General features: G+C 45.7%; 2 protein-coding genes across 4 annotated transcripts; both read right to left on the reverse strand.

Annotated features, from left to right (window-relative positions):
* Positions 1-723: 723 nt before the first annotated feature.
* Positions 724-8479, reverse strand: LOC138127804 (polycystin family receptor for egg jelly-like). Of its 3 annotated transcripts, XM_069043881.1 has the most exons (23): positions 8121-8479; positions 7990-8073; positions 7871-7910; positions 7678-7823; positions 7471-7622; positions 7031-7416; positions 6541-6983; positions 6110-6492; positions 5859-6064; positions 5636-5810; positions 5363-5593; positions 4997-5317; positions 4701-4946; positions 4294-4650; positions 4103-4248; positions 3638-4054; positions 3518-3589; positions 3290-3470; positions 3097-3240; positions 2840-3048; positions 2441-2787; positions 2167-2393; positions 724-2112 (listed from the first exon to the last, which is right to left on the reverse strand). In XM_069043881.1, the coding sequence occupies exons 1-23, from the start codon at positions 8125-8127 to the stop codon at positions 802-804; spliced, it is 6231 nt and encodes a 2076-aa protein (XP_068899982.1). In that variant the 5' UTR covers positions 8128-8479; the 3' UTR covers positions 724-801. The 3 variants fall into 3 exon arrangements, with proteins under 3 accessions (XP_068899982.1, XP_068899972.1, XP_068899964.1); XM_069043871.1 differs by having other exon boundaries at positions 3638-4248; positions 7990-8070; XM_069043863.1 differs by having other exon boundaries at positions 3638-4248.
* Positions 8480-10661: 2182 nt separating this feature from the next.
* LOC138127839 (uncharacterized) lies at positions 10662-11944 on the reverse strand. Its single transcript, XM_069043920.1, has 2 exons — positions 11833-11944; positions 10662-11771 (listed from the first exon to the last, which is right to left on the reverse strand). Exons 1-2 carry the CDS (start codon positions 11853-11855, stop codon positions 10790-10792), a joined length of 1005 nt encoding a protein of 334 aa, XP_068900021.1. The 5' UTR covers positions 11856-11944; the 3' UTR covers positions 10662-10789.
* Between the last annotated feature and the right edge of the window lie 2200 nt (positions 11945-14144).

Below are 14144 nucleotides of genomic sequence, written 5' to 3' on the forward strand. Positions count from 1 at the left end.
GAGTGTTTATTTGACATAAGTTAAGTCTGCTTTAGCGGAAAAGTTTCGAAGTGTGGAGGTGGCGGTTTTTGTGGCTGAAGTCGACGGTTTTGACCATGGCCATGGTTTTGAAGAGTCTGGTTAAGACGCTCTCTTTCTTTTAATTTTAGGGGGTGTTCCCTCTTTTTTAGATTCCTTAGGTCATGATCAAGGTCATGGTTTTGAAGAGTCTGGTTAAGACGCTCTCTTTCTTTTAATTTAAGGAGGTGCTTCCTCTTTTTTTTTGTCAGCTGGTTCTATAGTTTTACAAGTTTTGTTGGTTACTTTTAGCGTCTTATTTTGCGGTGTTTGTTGTTCAACACAAATTTCGACCAACAACAAAAGAATTATAACGATTTTATCTGAACCATTTGTTAGAATAAAATAATCAAAAAAGCTCGAAACAAAACTACGCAAAGGATTCCATTTTCAGCGTGACCAACCTTGTGAAATTTGACATTTGAAAATTGTGTGGTGTTAAAGTAGGTTGAATATTGGTTAAAAGAATTTTTTTTTTGTTAACGGGGTTTCTCGCAGAGGCTAGACAAGATCTTGGCATTGCTGTCGAAATATTTGATTTCGTTGTAAATCGCGAATTATTGGATCGAAACGATCGTCTCGTTTGGAGGTTATGTAAGAGTACTGTCGCGGGCAAACTTCATGACACCTCTGAATGGCTTTGGTTGAACGTAAGTAGGTATCGATATTATTCAAACCTCACTGCTTTTTTACCATTTAATCAAAACAAAGTACGTAACAAGAAACGATGAACAAATATTATTCCTACTGGTCTTCAAAAAAATTCGCAAAATTCGTCTCGGCCTCGTTCAGTTTGCACACCATTAGCTTCAGCATCAAATTGCACCTCCTCAGCAACTTATTCTTTTGTTTGGCCATTTTGGAGCACTGGGCCATTTTAAGGTCGAGTTTGGCGGCCCCCTCCTTTTCGACTTGGAATGCGAACATCAACCGGACGAAATCCGCCATTTTGTCTATTCGTTTCTCGTCGACGAAATGAAACTGGTCCCCGACGAAGTGTCCCTTGAAGAACAACTCGATCTCATCGTCGACGTACGTCTTCAGCACGAACTGCCTGCACACCCCGAGCATCATCTCGGTCTCGTGTTGGGTCAGCTCGGCTTGCTCCATTTCCGACTGGTTCATGTTTCTCACGATGCAGGACACTATGAACCTCATCGAGTTGAGCCTGCTCTTCTGCACCCCAATCGAGTTGGCGTAGCGAAACTCGTCGGCTTTGGCGGTGACGGGACTCTTCTCTTTTTCTCCGCCTCTCATGCGTTCGACTCGGGCCCTGACCAAGCGCGGAAGGTATCGGAAGCGCTCTTGGACGTAGTCGCCGACGGTGTAGCTCTCGGGCTCGACCGAGAACTCTAGCTGGGCCTTCATGTAGGCCATTATGATGACGATTATGTAGACGAAGAGAATGATCTGCATGAGGAGGAGGTACAAGGCGAAGTAGTAATAGGAGACGTCGATGCCTAGGTAGTCGCTGAGATCGAACTGGTCGGGTTTCAACGAGAGTTGGATCAGCGTGGCGACGATTTTGATGAACGTGGACAACTCCGGGAACTCGTTGCCGTAGATCAGGATCCCGCTGAGTCCGAAGGCTGTGAGGATGACGGCAAAGGCGAAAGTGACGGCGAACAACGGAAACGCCGCCATCGACAAGGTTCTTTCCGTTATCCTGAAGAAGAGGCCAAAGCGGAGGAACTTCCAGAGGCGCGCCGTGGCGATGCAGATGAGGATCCCGGCGAAGAAAGTGAGGAAGTCCTCGACGTAGAGGAGCGAGAAGTAGCTGACGAACTCGTTGTGCTTCACCTTCTCCAACTCGTTGAGGTAGTCCTCGACCATGTGCATCCGCAGGACGAACATGGAGATGCATATTATGCTCATCACATTGATGAGCAAGTCGATCATGAGCCAGACTCGCTTGTAGAACGTCGTGATATGCTTGATTATGCCGACCGAGAGTTTGAGCATCAACAACACCACCCAAACCGTGAACAAAATGAAGAAAATGATCGTCATGATTTCGACTTCGTTCTCGACGAACAGCATCCGGACCACGTTGATCTGCAAAAGAAACAAACCGCTCAGGCTGGACTTAGTTCGAGACACTCTCTCTACCTCGGTGAAGCTCGAGGTGTATCCCGTGGCGCTGTCCTCCAACAGCAAGCTGACCGCGATGAAAATGTTGTAGTTGGCGTTGTACAGCAGGAATTCGATGAAGAGACTTCGCGTCCTATGGTCGATCCAGAAAGTCTCCACCAATCTGTGCAGATTGACGTAGGAGTTGTAAAGGGTGCGACCCAGGAAGGCCACGTAGCCGCCTCCACCGTACGTCGCTATTCGACCTACGACACACGTTTCACCACCAGGTCGATGCTCACTTGTCACGTACCTATTATGGCGAGAGTGGCCGTGTCGGCCGTGGTCGAGTACGCCCAGATCGAGTGGAGTCTGTCGTATTGGTGCGCCTCGGAATGGGCGTTGGTCCATCTGGGGCCGAAAGTCCTTTTCTCCGCAAAGGAGAGCGCGAACTCGGGCAGACACGTCACGTTCATGAACTTCATCAGTTTGGGCACCACGCACACGTCCGTCGTCAACCGGTGTTGCCTCAATCGGGCAACTCCGATGAACTTGTTGGCGTTGTCTATCATCAAACCGCTGCCGGAGATCGTCAAGTTCTCGTACCAATAGATCGGTTGCATCGTGGGAATGAGAGTGTCGTTGAGGTAGTCGTAAATCCTGCGACACACTCTGCTGCACGTTCGGCCGTCGACGGTTCGCAAAAACTTACTGCATCAAGGTGCGAATTTTCGAAAACGCCAATGTTCTGGTGTGCTCACCTTGAAGCATACTCTCCACTTCGGCCTTGCTGACGGTGGTGAGATTGCCCTTGTTGACCAAGATGACGATGTACAAGATGATGTTGTAGACTCCGTACATGAACAGGTCCTCCAAGTCGTCATAGATGCCGCGACGAAGCTGCCCCACGATTCTTCTTCGCTTTAAAGAACAGAATTTAGAGCAAAAATTGTCAAGAGCGAGACTTACTGTGATTTGGATGGCCTTCAGTGGTTTGTACAGATGAGAGATGAACGGTCGTAACAAGGCTGCGTCGAACTTCCTGTACAGGACCATCCGCTGGGTATCTATCATCTTCAAGTAGCTGTCCATCTTGGTGTCCAGACGGAGCGTCTGAAACAACGTTGTTTGGAGGGTTTGTCTGACAACGGTCGCGCTTTACCATTTTGAACCTGCAGAAGAACGTCTGGACGATGTTCAACAGGTTTTCCCAAACTATTATGTTGATCAGAATGGCCAACAGGCAAGAAGTCAACCAGACCAAACTGCTGACGACGGGCACCCAAAATCCATAAACGAGCAAAAACGATGTCGAAATAACGATCAAGGTGACGAGCGTCAACCTAGGTCACGTCTGAGTCTAGAACATTTATTCCGGGAAGATACTCACCAGCAGAAAGTCGTCACTTTGAGCTTCTTCGTGTAGACTTTCCTTAACGCGGAGAACTGAATGTCTGAAAATCTGGAATGGCGAATCAGGATGTTGCAAGTCTCCAAAAGCAGGTCTCACCTGAAGAGCCAAGCCAGTGTGACGTGGACCAGAAACGCCACAGAAGAAGAGAAAAGCGCAGCAGACACGACGCGCCCGGGAATGTAGTACCTCTCGTACGGATCGATCGAATCCCTAAATTCAAGGGTCGGTATTCCCAAGTACACCAACACCAGCACGTATATCATGAGAATGTTGGAGAACACGGTGGTGAGTCTCGCCACGTAAGTGAAATTGTTTTCGCCGGCGGACAACTGCCAAGTGTGGAAGCGATTACAGCACCGGAACGTGTTGAATATGCTGCCCTCTCCTTCCTCTTCAGCCGAAAGCTTTTGCAAGTACACCTGCCCCTTTTTCTCGACGGACAGCCAAGCCTTCACTCCGAAGTACCACTGCGTTCTTTTTTGCATGTCATACACGACCACGTCCTTGCAACACCTGTCGATTTTCTTTAGATGAAAATTTATACGCGACTGGACATAGTACCAAGATGGACTCGCTCCGGTGCAGTCGTACCACAACTCGATCATCCGAACAATACCTAGATATTTCTCCGTCGTCAACACGAACGTATCCTGGCCTTGCCTCTGAAGCAGGAGCATTTCGGGGTCGGGGTAGTTGAGCACGTGGGGCTATGACACCGTTAAGATAATTCTTGCAAGAACGATGGTACGAACCTCGCTCGCCGCTTTGGTTCCCACTAGTCTGATGACCACGTTGGATGTGGTACCAGCGTTCCTCGCGTTTTCTGTTCTGACGACGACCAAATAGACGTAGCGGTGGGCCTTGTTGTTGTCGGACAAGAAATAAATTTGTTTGGGTTTTTTGAAAACCTTTAGTATAATCAGGACGCAGTAGAGAAGGACGGTGACGGCTAGAGTGCCGAAGATGACGTGACATGACTGCAACTCGAGACGTATCTCGACGGGAAACACTTCCTGCACGTCCGACTGTACGTTTTGGACGTAGCCAGCGATGACGGAGAAGTGGTGACACTCGCAGTTGATGTATTTGTCGGTGTTGAACAGCCCCGGCTAGAACGGCTCGAAAACTTGTTTGTCTCACCTGATTTTCGACATTTTACCTGGCACTCGTTCTTCCAAATGCGCAAGTTGCGTTTCCAGCGTATGCAAAAGGATGATGTGAAGCTCACGCTGTAGAATAGTGTTGACGGCGTGGCCAATTCCCCTTTGCCGGGCAACACTCCAAGATAGATCCAGACGTCGTAATGACGATAGTTGGTCAGTCGCAGTTCGGGAAGTTCCTCGGTCACCGTCGTGTTGTGCTCGAAGTCCTCGATGGAAGGAAAATTGAAATTCTTCAGGACCACCTGTTCAAACGGGTGTCGGATATTTCGAGGGATTCACGTCAGGAACGTACCTCGATCTGGTCAGTCACGTTGTGGAAGTTAACGTGCAAGACTGAGTGTTTTGGAAGTCTAATCCTGTGGACTCGTATGTGCGGATTTAGGTCTCTACCGGTGATGGATGCGTAACCCACCGGCACCGTCACGTTTCCCGTCACGATCTCCAGTTCGAAGTTTGTGATGTTCTTCACTTCCATCAAGATGTTGACCGGAGCCTTGAAATTCCTGATGCGTTTCTTGCAAGTCGAGTGCCAAAACTGGACGTTGACGATGCTTGTGGCCACCCTGGTCTTGGCGTGATTCCACCACATCAGGTCTCTAGTCCAGAGAGAGACCTAGAAGGTGGTTGAACAAGTGCGCAGTCATCGCAGCGTTATTACCAGGATGTCGAAAGGGTGGTCGTTGAGGTCGAAGTCTTGGGAGGGGATGAGGATGCAGTCCAGCACTTGAATCTTGGTCTTGGAGAAGTTTATGCCCTCGTCCTTCACGACTAGAGTGGCCGAGTGCTTGCCGGAGCTCTTGACGAAGTGCTCTCCTATCGCCGTGGTCAGCGCCAGCGACTTGGCGGCGATCGAAGTGGCGTTGATGATGTTCTCCGTGACTGCGTGCAACTAATAGGGAATTGCAACACCGAAACCGGTACTTGTACGTACGTTCACCAAATGGTCACCGTAGTCGTCACCGAAGTCGATATAGTTCGGGTAGTGGTCGATGACGTCCTCCTCCAGTTTCCCTTCGGGGATTTCTTCTACCGAAATGTTGAACTTGATGGGCAACAGCAAGTCGAAGTTCTCCTTGACGTTGGCCTCGAAACACCTCGTCATGACACTAAACGAAAGTGACAGTTACTCGAAATGGAAAAGCCGAGATGATTACTTTCCTATCCTGTTGAATTGGGCTTCGTTATTGAGGGGAAACCTCTGACGTTTCACTTCTTCGGCGTGGTTGTTCACCATCAGTCTGCACACGGAGGAGGCAAGTTTGGCTAGGAGGGGATCGGACTTGGTCAGTTCGTTGTGTTCGATGAGGTTGGTAAGAGCGTCGCTCACCAGGATCAACTGACTGACGCTCTCCGGAGGCGACTGAAACAACCCAAATCAAACCAGTCGAGAAAGTGACCATCTCACCTCCAGCAAGGTGTTGACGACCGTGTACGACACGTTTTTGGCGAACTGAAATGTCTCGTTTGACGTCTTTTCGGTGATCAACTCGTTGACTATCGCGGAGAACTTCTTGATTCCGTTTTCCTTCTCTTCTTCGTCGCCGCTGGCTATCAGGGACGCGATGCTCTTGGTCTTGCCGTCTCCCATGGCAAACTTCTGGTAAGTGTCCAGAGTCTCGGCCGTGGACTTTCCCTCCCAAGCCGCGTCCACTCTCGGATGGACGTCCTTGAAAATGGCCGGGCCGGCTCCTTTGGTAATTCTCACCTTGAAGTGGCGCCCCGTAGAAGGAGGCAACAAGAAGCTGATCCTGAACACGTCAGGATAGAAGCCGCTCAGCACTCTTTCCCCTGTAACGAGACGGAACCACTCCATCCGTACTTAGTCCCGCTACTCACTCAACGTCTCGTCGACGTACAGCTCGTAGAAGTTATTTTTGTCAGGAGGAGGTACTTCGATGCAGTTCAGCGTGAATTTCGTATGGAGACTTTTCCCGCTGGGAGGTCGGATTTCGCAACTCTCCACCGCCGGTATGACGGCGTACTTGACCGCCATCGTCGTCTTTCCTTTCCGCGGTGCGTTTTTCAACCGAAGCGTCACCAGATACTCGGTGGCCGGTTTGAGCACGTCCTTCGACACGATGAACTTGGGACCGATGCGACCAAAATGTGTGTTTTTGTTGTAGTCGAAGGAAAAATCGTCGCCCCCTTCGCGCGGGACGATCTCCCACTCGTAGTGCTCATCCCCGTGTGCGTCGCAGTTTTTCTCGCAGATGGCTCTGAAGTAGGTCTGCATCTGGTTGTTGGCAGCGTCGGTGACCGGGGGACAGTTCTTTTCGCAGCTGCAACACAATGTAGACCCTCAGAGTCCTTCATCTGTTAACTCTACCTGATTCTTAGCTTAGCCGCATTCGCGACCACTTCGATTGTTTGCGTGACGGTGTCCCTCGCGTTGTTATTCGTTTTGACCGTCAGCGTCACGTTGAACACGTTGTTGAGGGTGACGTGTTCGGCGGGAATCGTCAAAGACGGTTCCGCGGAGATCGGTCCCCCGGGGCAAAAGCCTGAAGCGAACTTTTGCGTGCATTGCCAGTTAAACCTGAGCGACTGCAGATTCTTGTCGTTGAGCGGTTTGTCCAGATTCATCGAGTCTTTGGCATTGAGCTGAATCTCCGTGTTTTCGGGAACCATTCTGTAGATTCCTCCTTCCAAGACGATGACGGGCTTCAGGGTCTCCACGACGAAATAACATGTCGTGTTGTGCAGAGGGAAGACCTGGAGAGGTAGAGCTTTGTAAAAACGTGTTTGCGTAGAAGAGACCAGTTTTACAAATGGTGAATCTTTTGTCGGTCTCGGGTAAAGCGTCGTTTCGTATTGTCCCGGAGTGGCGGTGAAACGCCGGAAACGAACTATCCCTTCTTTGTTCATAAACCTGTCGAGAAATACTTTATCCCTGTGAGTGACGCTGGGAATGGCGTCAACTACAACGTCGAGATCGTCACTGAAGGAGAGTTGGAATGCTCGACAAAGACTTACGTGACCATCTGTACGTAATGTACGTGAAAATGACTGCATCGTATCGATAGTATTCTTCTTCTTTCGGCTCGCTCCATATGGGTCTTAGTGAGAAACCGTTCTTGATTAAGAAGTACTGTTCTTTGGCTTCTGACATCTGTTTCAAACTGGACAAAACTTAAAATCTGTTCAATTGACTATTACGTAGACTTACCAGTTTCCCAAGGTGGGGTACCCTGAGAGTATCATTGGCTCTGAAATATGTAAATTGTGTTAGTCGAAATAAACTGCTAGATTACTGGTACTAGGTGAAATACTTATCGGTTTCGATACCTTTTGACTTCCGAACCGAATCCTTTAGTCCGTTTGAACAGTCAAGTATACAAAACAAAACACATATTTCAGCTATCCACGCTGCTAAAAATAAATCTGTAGATTGGGTTAAATAAAGAAAATCAACGTACTGAACATACTGCCTGGTGAAAAAAGTGTGACGTTTGTTTCACGCTTCTGACACCATGGCTTCCTTGTGATAAAACATTTATTTAGAGATAAAACAATACATAGAAAACGCTCTACCTAACATGCACTATACATTGTCACTCCGTTAATTGCGGAAGGAAGACACAGTCGTTCCGTGGATGAATCGAGAAGATTCTAGTACTCTTCGGAGTTTTGACAAGAGACGCACTCTCTCCAGGTAGGATCTTGTCCTTCCAGGTGCACCCAAGCATGGTCAACGTAACTCTGCAATGCTTTGGAACCCGGAATTATCTCCAAACGCGGAATTACCCTCCACACCACACCATCCACTTTGCTACTGTCGACTATCGAAAGGTCAAAAACGGGATCGTTTAGCAGTTTCTAACCCGCCACTTTGTTCATGGTCAAGAGAAAGTCTTCGAATGTGCCCTTCGTTTTAACTAGTCACATTACGAAGATGTCCTTGCTGTACCTACAAGTAGTACATGGCATTTAACCACATAGTCATTGCTGTTAAAAATTGCACGCTGATCTGTGCAATTCTGGGTCTAGGTAGTAGATGAGCTTGAGTGGAGTCAACTAGAATTACGTATTTATTTGGTCTTCTGTACCTGGTGGGTGTCCAAGTGTGGGGTTTGTCGACAGTGCATTGCCTATATAAACTGCGGGAAAGATGTTCCAGGTACAGCCTCTTCTGGACTCTTCTGGATCGGATGAATGTTTAGGTGTAGACTTTTTTGGAAGGGCGTTGCCACTTATTTTTTTGTCACGATCTTCTACTATACCATCTGTACGCGATGATTTAGCACCACTGAGGACTATGCCGTCTCTACCTGATGGAGTAGGTATCGATTTTTTTGACAAGTTGTTGGTTGACGCCAAAGGTTCGGGACCTTGTTCCACATTATTTGTAGATCGATTACCTAGCTGTACTTCAGTTTTTCTTTGGCGGTTGTCATCATTCTCTTCTACTTCGGCTTGTCGATTTTCAATTTTTTTTAGAGTCTTTCCTTTGTATGTTTTTCCTTCATTTCTGTGTAGACCTTCAAGACTGTCCGACGATATTGCTAAAGAATTTTGAGGCAACGATCCGCTCCTCGAGTCCCGTCCATAATTGTCAAGGTTGTTCGAGTTGAGGAGGTCGTCATTTTCAGTAGTACTAGCTGATGACTCAGTTCCACCTCTCTTAAATGACTTTCTCCTCGCCGTAGACACTTGACCTCTGCACGGTACTTGACACCCTTCATTTGGTAAATGCTTCCGTCCGCTATATTTATTCCTCGTACCTCTTGACACTTCTTCTTCTGGATCTGTTCTTTCGTGATTTTTTTCACCCATGAGCTTACTCCTTATTTTCATCAACGTCTCTAGTTGGGCAGCTCGCCTTCGAGCCTCTCTTTTCGCTTGTTTCTCAGCCTCGTACAACTCTATAAACTGCCTATTTATGTCCACCAACCAGAGTATCTCTCTGTAATCCTTCATAAGTTCTCTATTTATTTCCTTCAATTGAACTATGCTTTCATATAGGTGTTGCTTCCTTTCTTGGGCTTTTTTCGCATCATTGTTGTCTTTGCACCCGTTCCATTGTGCTCTATTTTGAGATAACCATCGCAAAATATTCTGCTCGCATCTTCGCGATGGTCTTGAATCTCGACCGCAGATGTCACACACTCCACAACCATCTCCGTCACGGAAATCGCCTTCTTGCACAGCACTAGTTGATGGTCGCACTAGTGGCCCATCAGACGTCCTTCGTGAAGTACCTTGTATGCTTACTCTGCCTTTGGCTGATGCTTGAGGTCTGTCTTGAGGTGGACACTCTTCACGTGACAACCCCCATGCAAGACGTTTTTTAGTCTCCTTTTGAAGCTGACACCAGCTTGCTACTTGAGCCAAGTTTTCATCTGGTACTTCTTCAGACGTCAACTCAACATTGGGTCTCGGCTGATAATTTCTTCTTCCATCAAATAACAGTTGGGACGTGCTTTCAGGTCTGTATCTTCTGTCGTCTCTGTTCGAGCTATAATGGTCCCAGTCTTCTTCTTCTTCTTCTTCCGATGAAGATTCATCCACTTCGTCTCCTGATGAAGATTCAGATGTTTCACCTTCTTCTAGTGCAGATTCACGAATTACGAGCTCTTCACCTAGGTTGGGGTTTCTTGGGCATTCTTCATTGTTGTAAGATTCCTCATCAAGTCGCTGCCTCTCTTCCAAAGCCCTGAAATTGGTACAATTGATACACACAGCAGCTCTTGGAAAACATTTGCACCTTCTTGACTGCAATTTTTGTTGTTTGAGATGTTTTCGAAAAAAATGGGGGAAGCTCATTTCGAATTTTGCTAAAACGTGCAATCTGCGGCTTCAAGACAAAACAAAATGGCGGTTTCACTTTTTATTAAAATCTGGTAACTTTTGCATCTAACGTCTGGGATATTCAGAGCAGCCAACACAGTAAATTTGGAGGTTAAGTGCTCGACTCAAATGTTTTTGATAGTCAGCACTGTGCCGTAATACTTAAGTGGTTCAGTTAAAAGCAATCGACTTTTATTTAACACCGTGACAGATAACAACAACACATTTGACCAACAAATTACGTAGAAATTGCAACAGATATCCAAAGGGTATGTTTTCGTCCTTTGGGGTAAAAACTTCATCTTCGGGCGACCTTGTACTTGTCAAACTTGTCTGGATCGAACCCGGGACTCATTTCCTCGAGATCTTTCCTAATCTTGTCGAAGTCCTCGTGCGTCGGATTGTCCAATATTTCGATAATTTCTTGGTATTTTGCCGCTCCCCCGCACCCGTCCGGTGGACACGCCCTCCTCCCGTCAATGCACCGCCTGTGAATGGCGAAGCACGAGAGCTTGAGCCTCTGCTCTAGGAAGACCTGGTGCTCCCAGCAGTCCACACCAAAGAGGTACACCACTTCGTCACCGGGAGAGTGCAAATACTCGCCGACACAAACGTGATCCTCCTTTTGGACGTTCAGACCAGTGTACCTCCTCGCCAACTGGAAAACGTGGTACATTTTGTCTTCCACCAGCAACAAGCTGTCGAACGTTCTGAAAATGTGAACGTTGCCGACCGTCCAACCGAAAGCTTCTTGGATGATGAAGTTCAAGTCTTCGAAGGTGAAGTTGCTGTTGACCAAGAGGCGACGCCACACTTTGGGAGTGATGTTCTTCAGCGTGATCTTTACTTGGAGGACTGACTCGATGTCAGAGGAGGACGAATCGGTCAATCCTTCGGATATCAGAGACGGGGGTGAGATGGAGCGGTAGTCTTTGGAATCGCTGCTGTCGCATTCGGAATCTCCGATTTTCAGTTTTTTCGAGATGGGTCCTCCTGACGAACTGAAACTGCCGGAGGAGGTCCTGCACAGTGGTTCGCGCCCTCGGGAAGGTCCTTCTCCGAAGTTGTCACAATCACGTTTACCTCTAGAGGCAGACTTGTCCTTCGAGTCTTTCTTTTCTGGTTGGGATTCGTCGTTCTCTCTTGTACTGGAGGAGGACACTTCTTCGTTCCTTTTATCTGTTTCGCTTCCCGATATCGATGCTTGAGCATCTGGTTTCGAATGGTTGCCTTCTGACGTATTTGCTTCATCTGCTTCATCTTGAGCATCTGAACTCTGTCTAAACACGAAGAAATCTTGCCTCAAGTTGCAAAAATACAACACAAAGACAATATCTTTACCTGTTTTTGTCGTTGGGTATCATTTTTGAGTACCAAGTCAACACACCAAGAATGAAGATAACAATTGCTAGTATTGCAAGCGTACTAATAATACTCCATTTCTTTGTTAGAACGAAATTTACTTGGTGTACGGGAAAACAAAATGGAGTATATTACTTTTTTATTCAAATCTGGTGACCTTTCGACTGCCAACGTTTGGTGTCAGAATTTAACAGTTCTTGGTAAAGCTCAAGAAAAATGACAAATCGTAAACTGTTACAGTCATCGAGGCTTCTGTTCCTCTTACAAAGTTCTGGACAACGCAAATATTTTTCATGTTGGCCATCCAGTAATTATCTTGGTGTTTGGTCTCCCAAATCAATACCAACATCACTTATTACAGTCACTAGATACAAATTCGTATTGTTTGTCTTGGAATTCCTAATATTTTAGCTTAAAACATACTTTTCTTAAGAATGAGGAACTCTCAACTCAGATAGAAGATTTTTATTTTTTAATTTAGACCCAAGTCAACGAAGCAGCAGTCTTTCTTGAAACAATTGTTATTTACAATATAACTTTTGTACACAGAGCATCTTCTTAAAAACCAAGTTGTTGCTTGTCAAACTTATTTGGATCAAAACCGGGACAATGATCCTCCAGCCAGTCGGTCAAGAAATTTTTGTATTCTACATGAGTGGGATTAGTGCGGGCTTCCATCACAGGAGCGAATCCTCTGGGGCCCCCACAGTCTTCTGGAGGACGCGCCCTCCGACGAGTTGTACATTTCGGATAAACCCTGTGGCTCTCGCATAGCAAAACCTTCTAAATTTCTAAAATGTAATAGTTTCCCCCTAATCACCGGTTGTAATACAAGAGATGAAAAAACAAAAGAAATTAGATCAAAACCAAAAATGACGCATGGACAGCGTTCAAAACTAGGGACTTTGTTGTTGCCAACCTCTAGTGACAATGCAAGAAGTCACAAGCACAAGGGCATAAGCATTTGTTTTGTGGTCATCACGTGACTTTGTTGTTACATGAGACCAACAAAAACGTAATACATTAACGAAGAAAAGGTAGTATTTAAAGAGAAGAGTGAAAAAATGTTTTGCTGTCGAAGCACAAGAATGCGTTTTTTAGTACTTAAGAGAGAATTTTGATTTAGGTTATGTTTGATGTCAACTTTGTTGACAGTTGAGGTATTTTGCTTCAATCGTTGTTGAGCATTTTTATTTAATAAACATTGTTCGTTGTTGCAAAATGTTTTAACTTGACCAACTCCTCGCCCACTATTTTAACTGGAACTCCCAAACCGAACTCGTGTCCGTTGTTTTGTGTGGTGTGTGATAAATGTGCTCCTATAGTAATCGTGTTTTCGACACGTTGTTCGTCTCTTTAGCCTTCTTCATCATAGGCAGCTGTAAGAAGACAAGACTTGACTTGACATCCTTCAAGAAACAAGTGAGTAAGTACCTATCGACGTGATTTAACTTAAGTTAGTGAAATGATGAAGAGGAATTGACAAAGACAGAAAGCCGTGCCTATGATGAAGAGTTTCTGGGCACTTTTAGAGAAATATAGGTCTAAAAATGATCACAACAAAGAAGATTCTTGTTTGTGTGTAATGTTGGCAACAGTGCACAATTGGGAGTAAAAACATCAACGGAATATGTATTTTTTGTTCGACAGTCAGAATTTGAGAATTTTCCCCTCTGTGAACGGATTTTGATAAATGTCTCAACTTGTCAAAACGAAACGTCAAGCTTGTCCACCCATACCAAAAAAAGCCCAATTTACACACGAACTCGTTAAATAAACTAGGTACTATTTTTCTGTGTAATATGTTGGATCTATGACGTTATGAAATAAACTTTTGTTGCGGTAGAGTTTTTATAGTGAGTAAAACTTTTGATTGGAATTCATTCTGGTTTGTGACACTGACCCACTAGTGATCTTCTGACTTTTTTTTATTAGATTATTTCATGTCACGCACTGTGAATATTTAAAGTTCTGCTGAGAAATGTGTGTAATTCACTTGAAATCGATTGGTAAATACATTCTTCGGGGGAAAAGTAAATATAATAACATAAAGCGCTCTAGTAGACAACAGCCAAAATAAATTGTTGGTATTGTCAAGGTTGGCTTATAAAAATTATTATAGTCCAATTTTTACCCTTTTGCGATGACGTCATTAACATTATCTAGTAACTTTACGTATGTTTGAGCTAGGATCAGAAACAAATTTAAATTGATCATAAATAACTATAAATGTGTCAAATTTGTTGACAATTGCTTCGAAAGGTTATGTTTGTAATCATTGAATAAGTGAA

The sequence above is a fragment of the Tenebrio molitor genome, chromosome 1 (genome assembly GCF_963966145.1).
Source record: "Tenebrio molitor chromosome 1, icTenMoli1.1, whole genome shotgun sequence".
NCBI classification, from domain to species: Eukaryota; Metazoa; Arthropoda; class Insecta; order Coleoptera; family Tenebrionidae; genus Tenebrio; species Tenebrio molitor.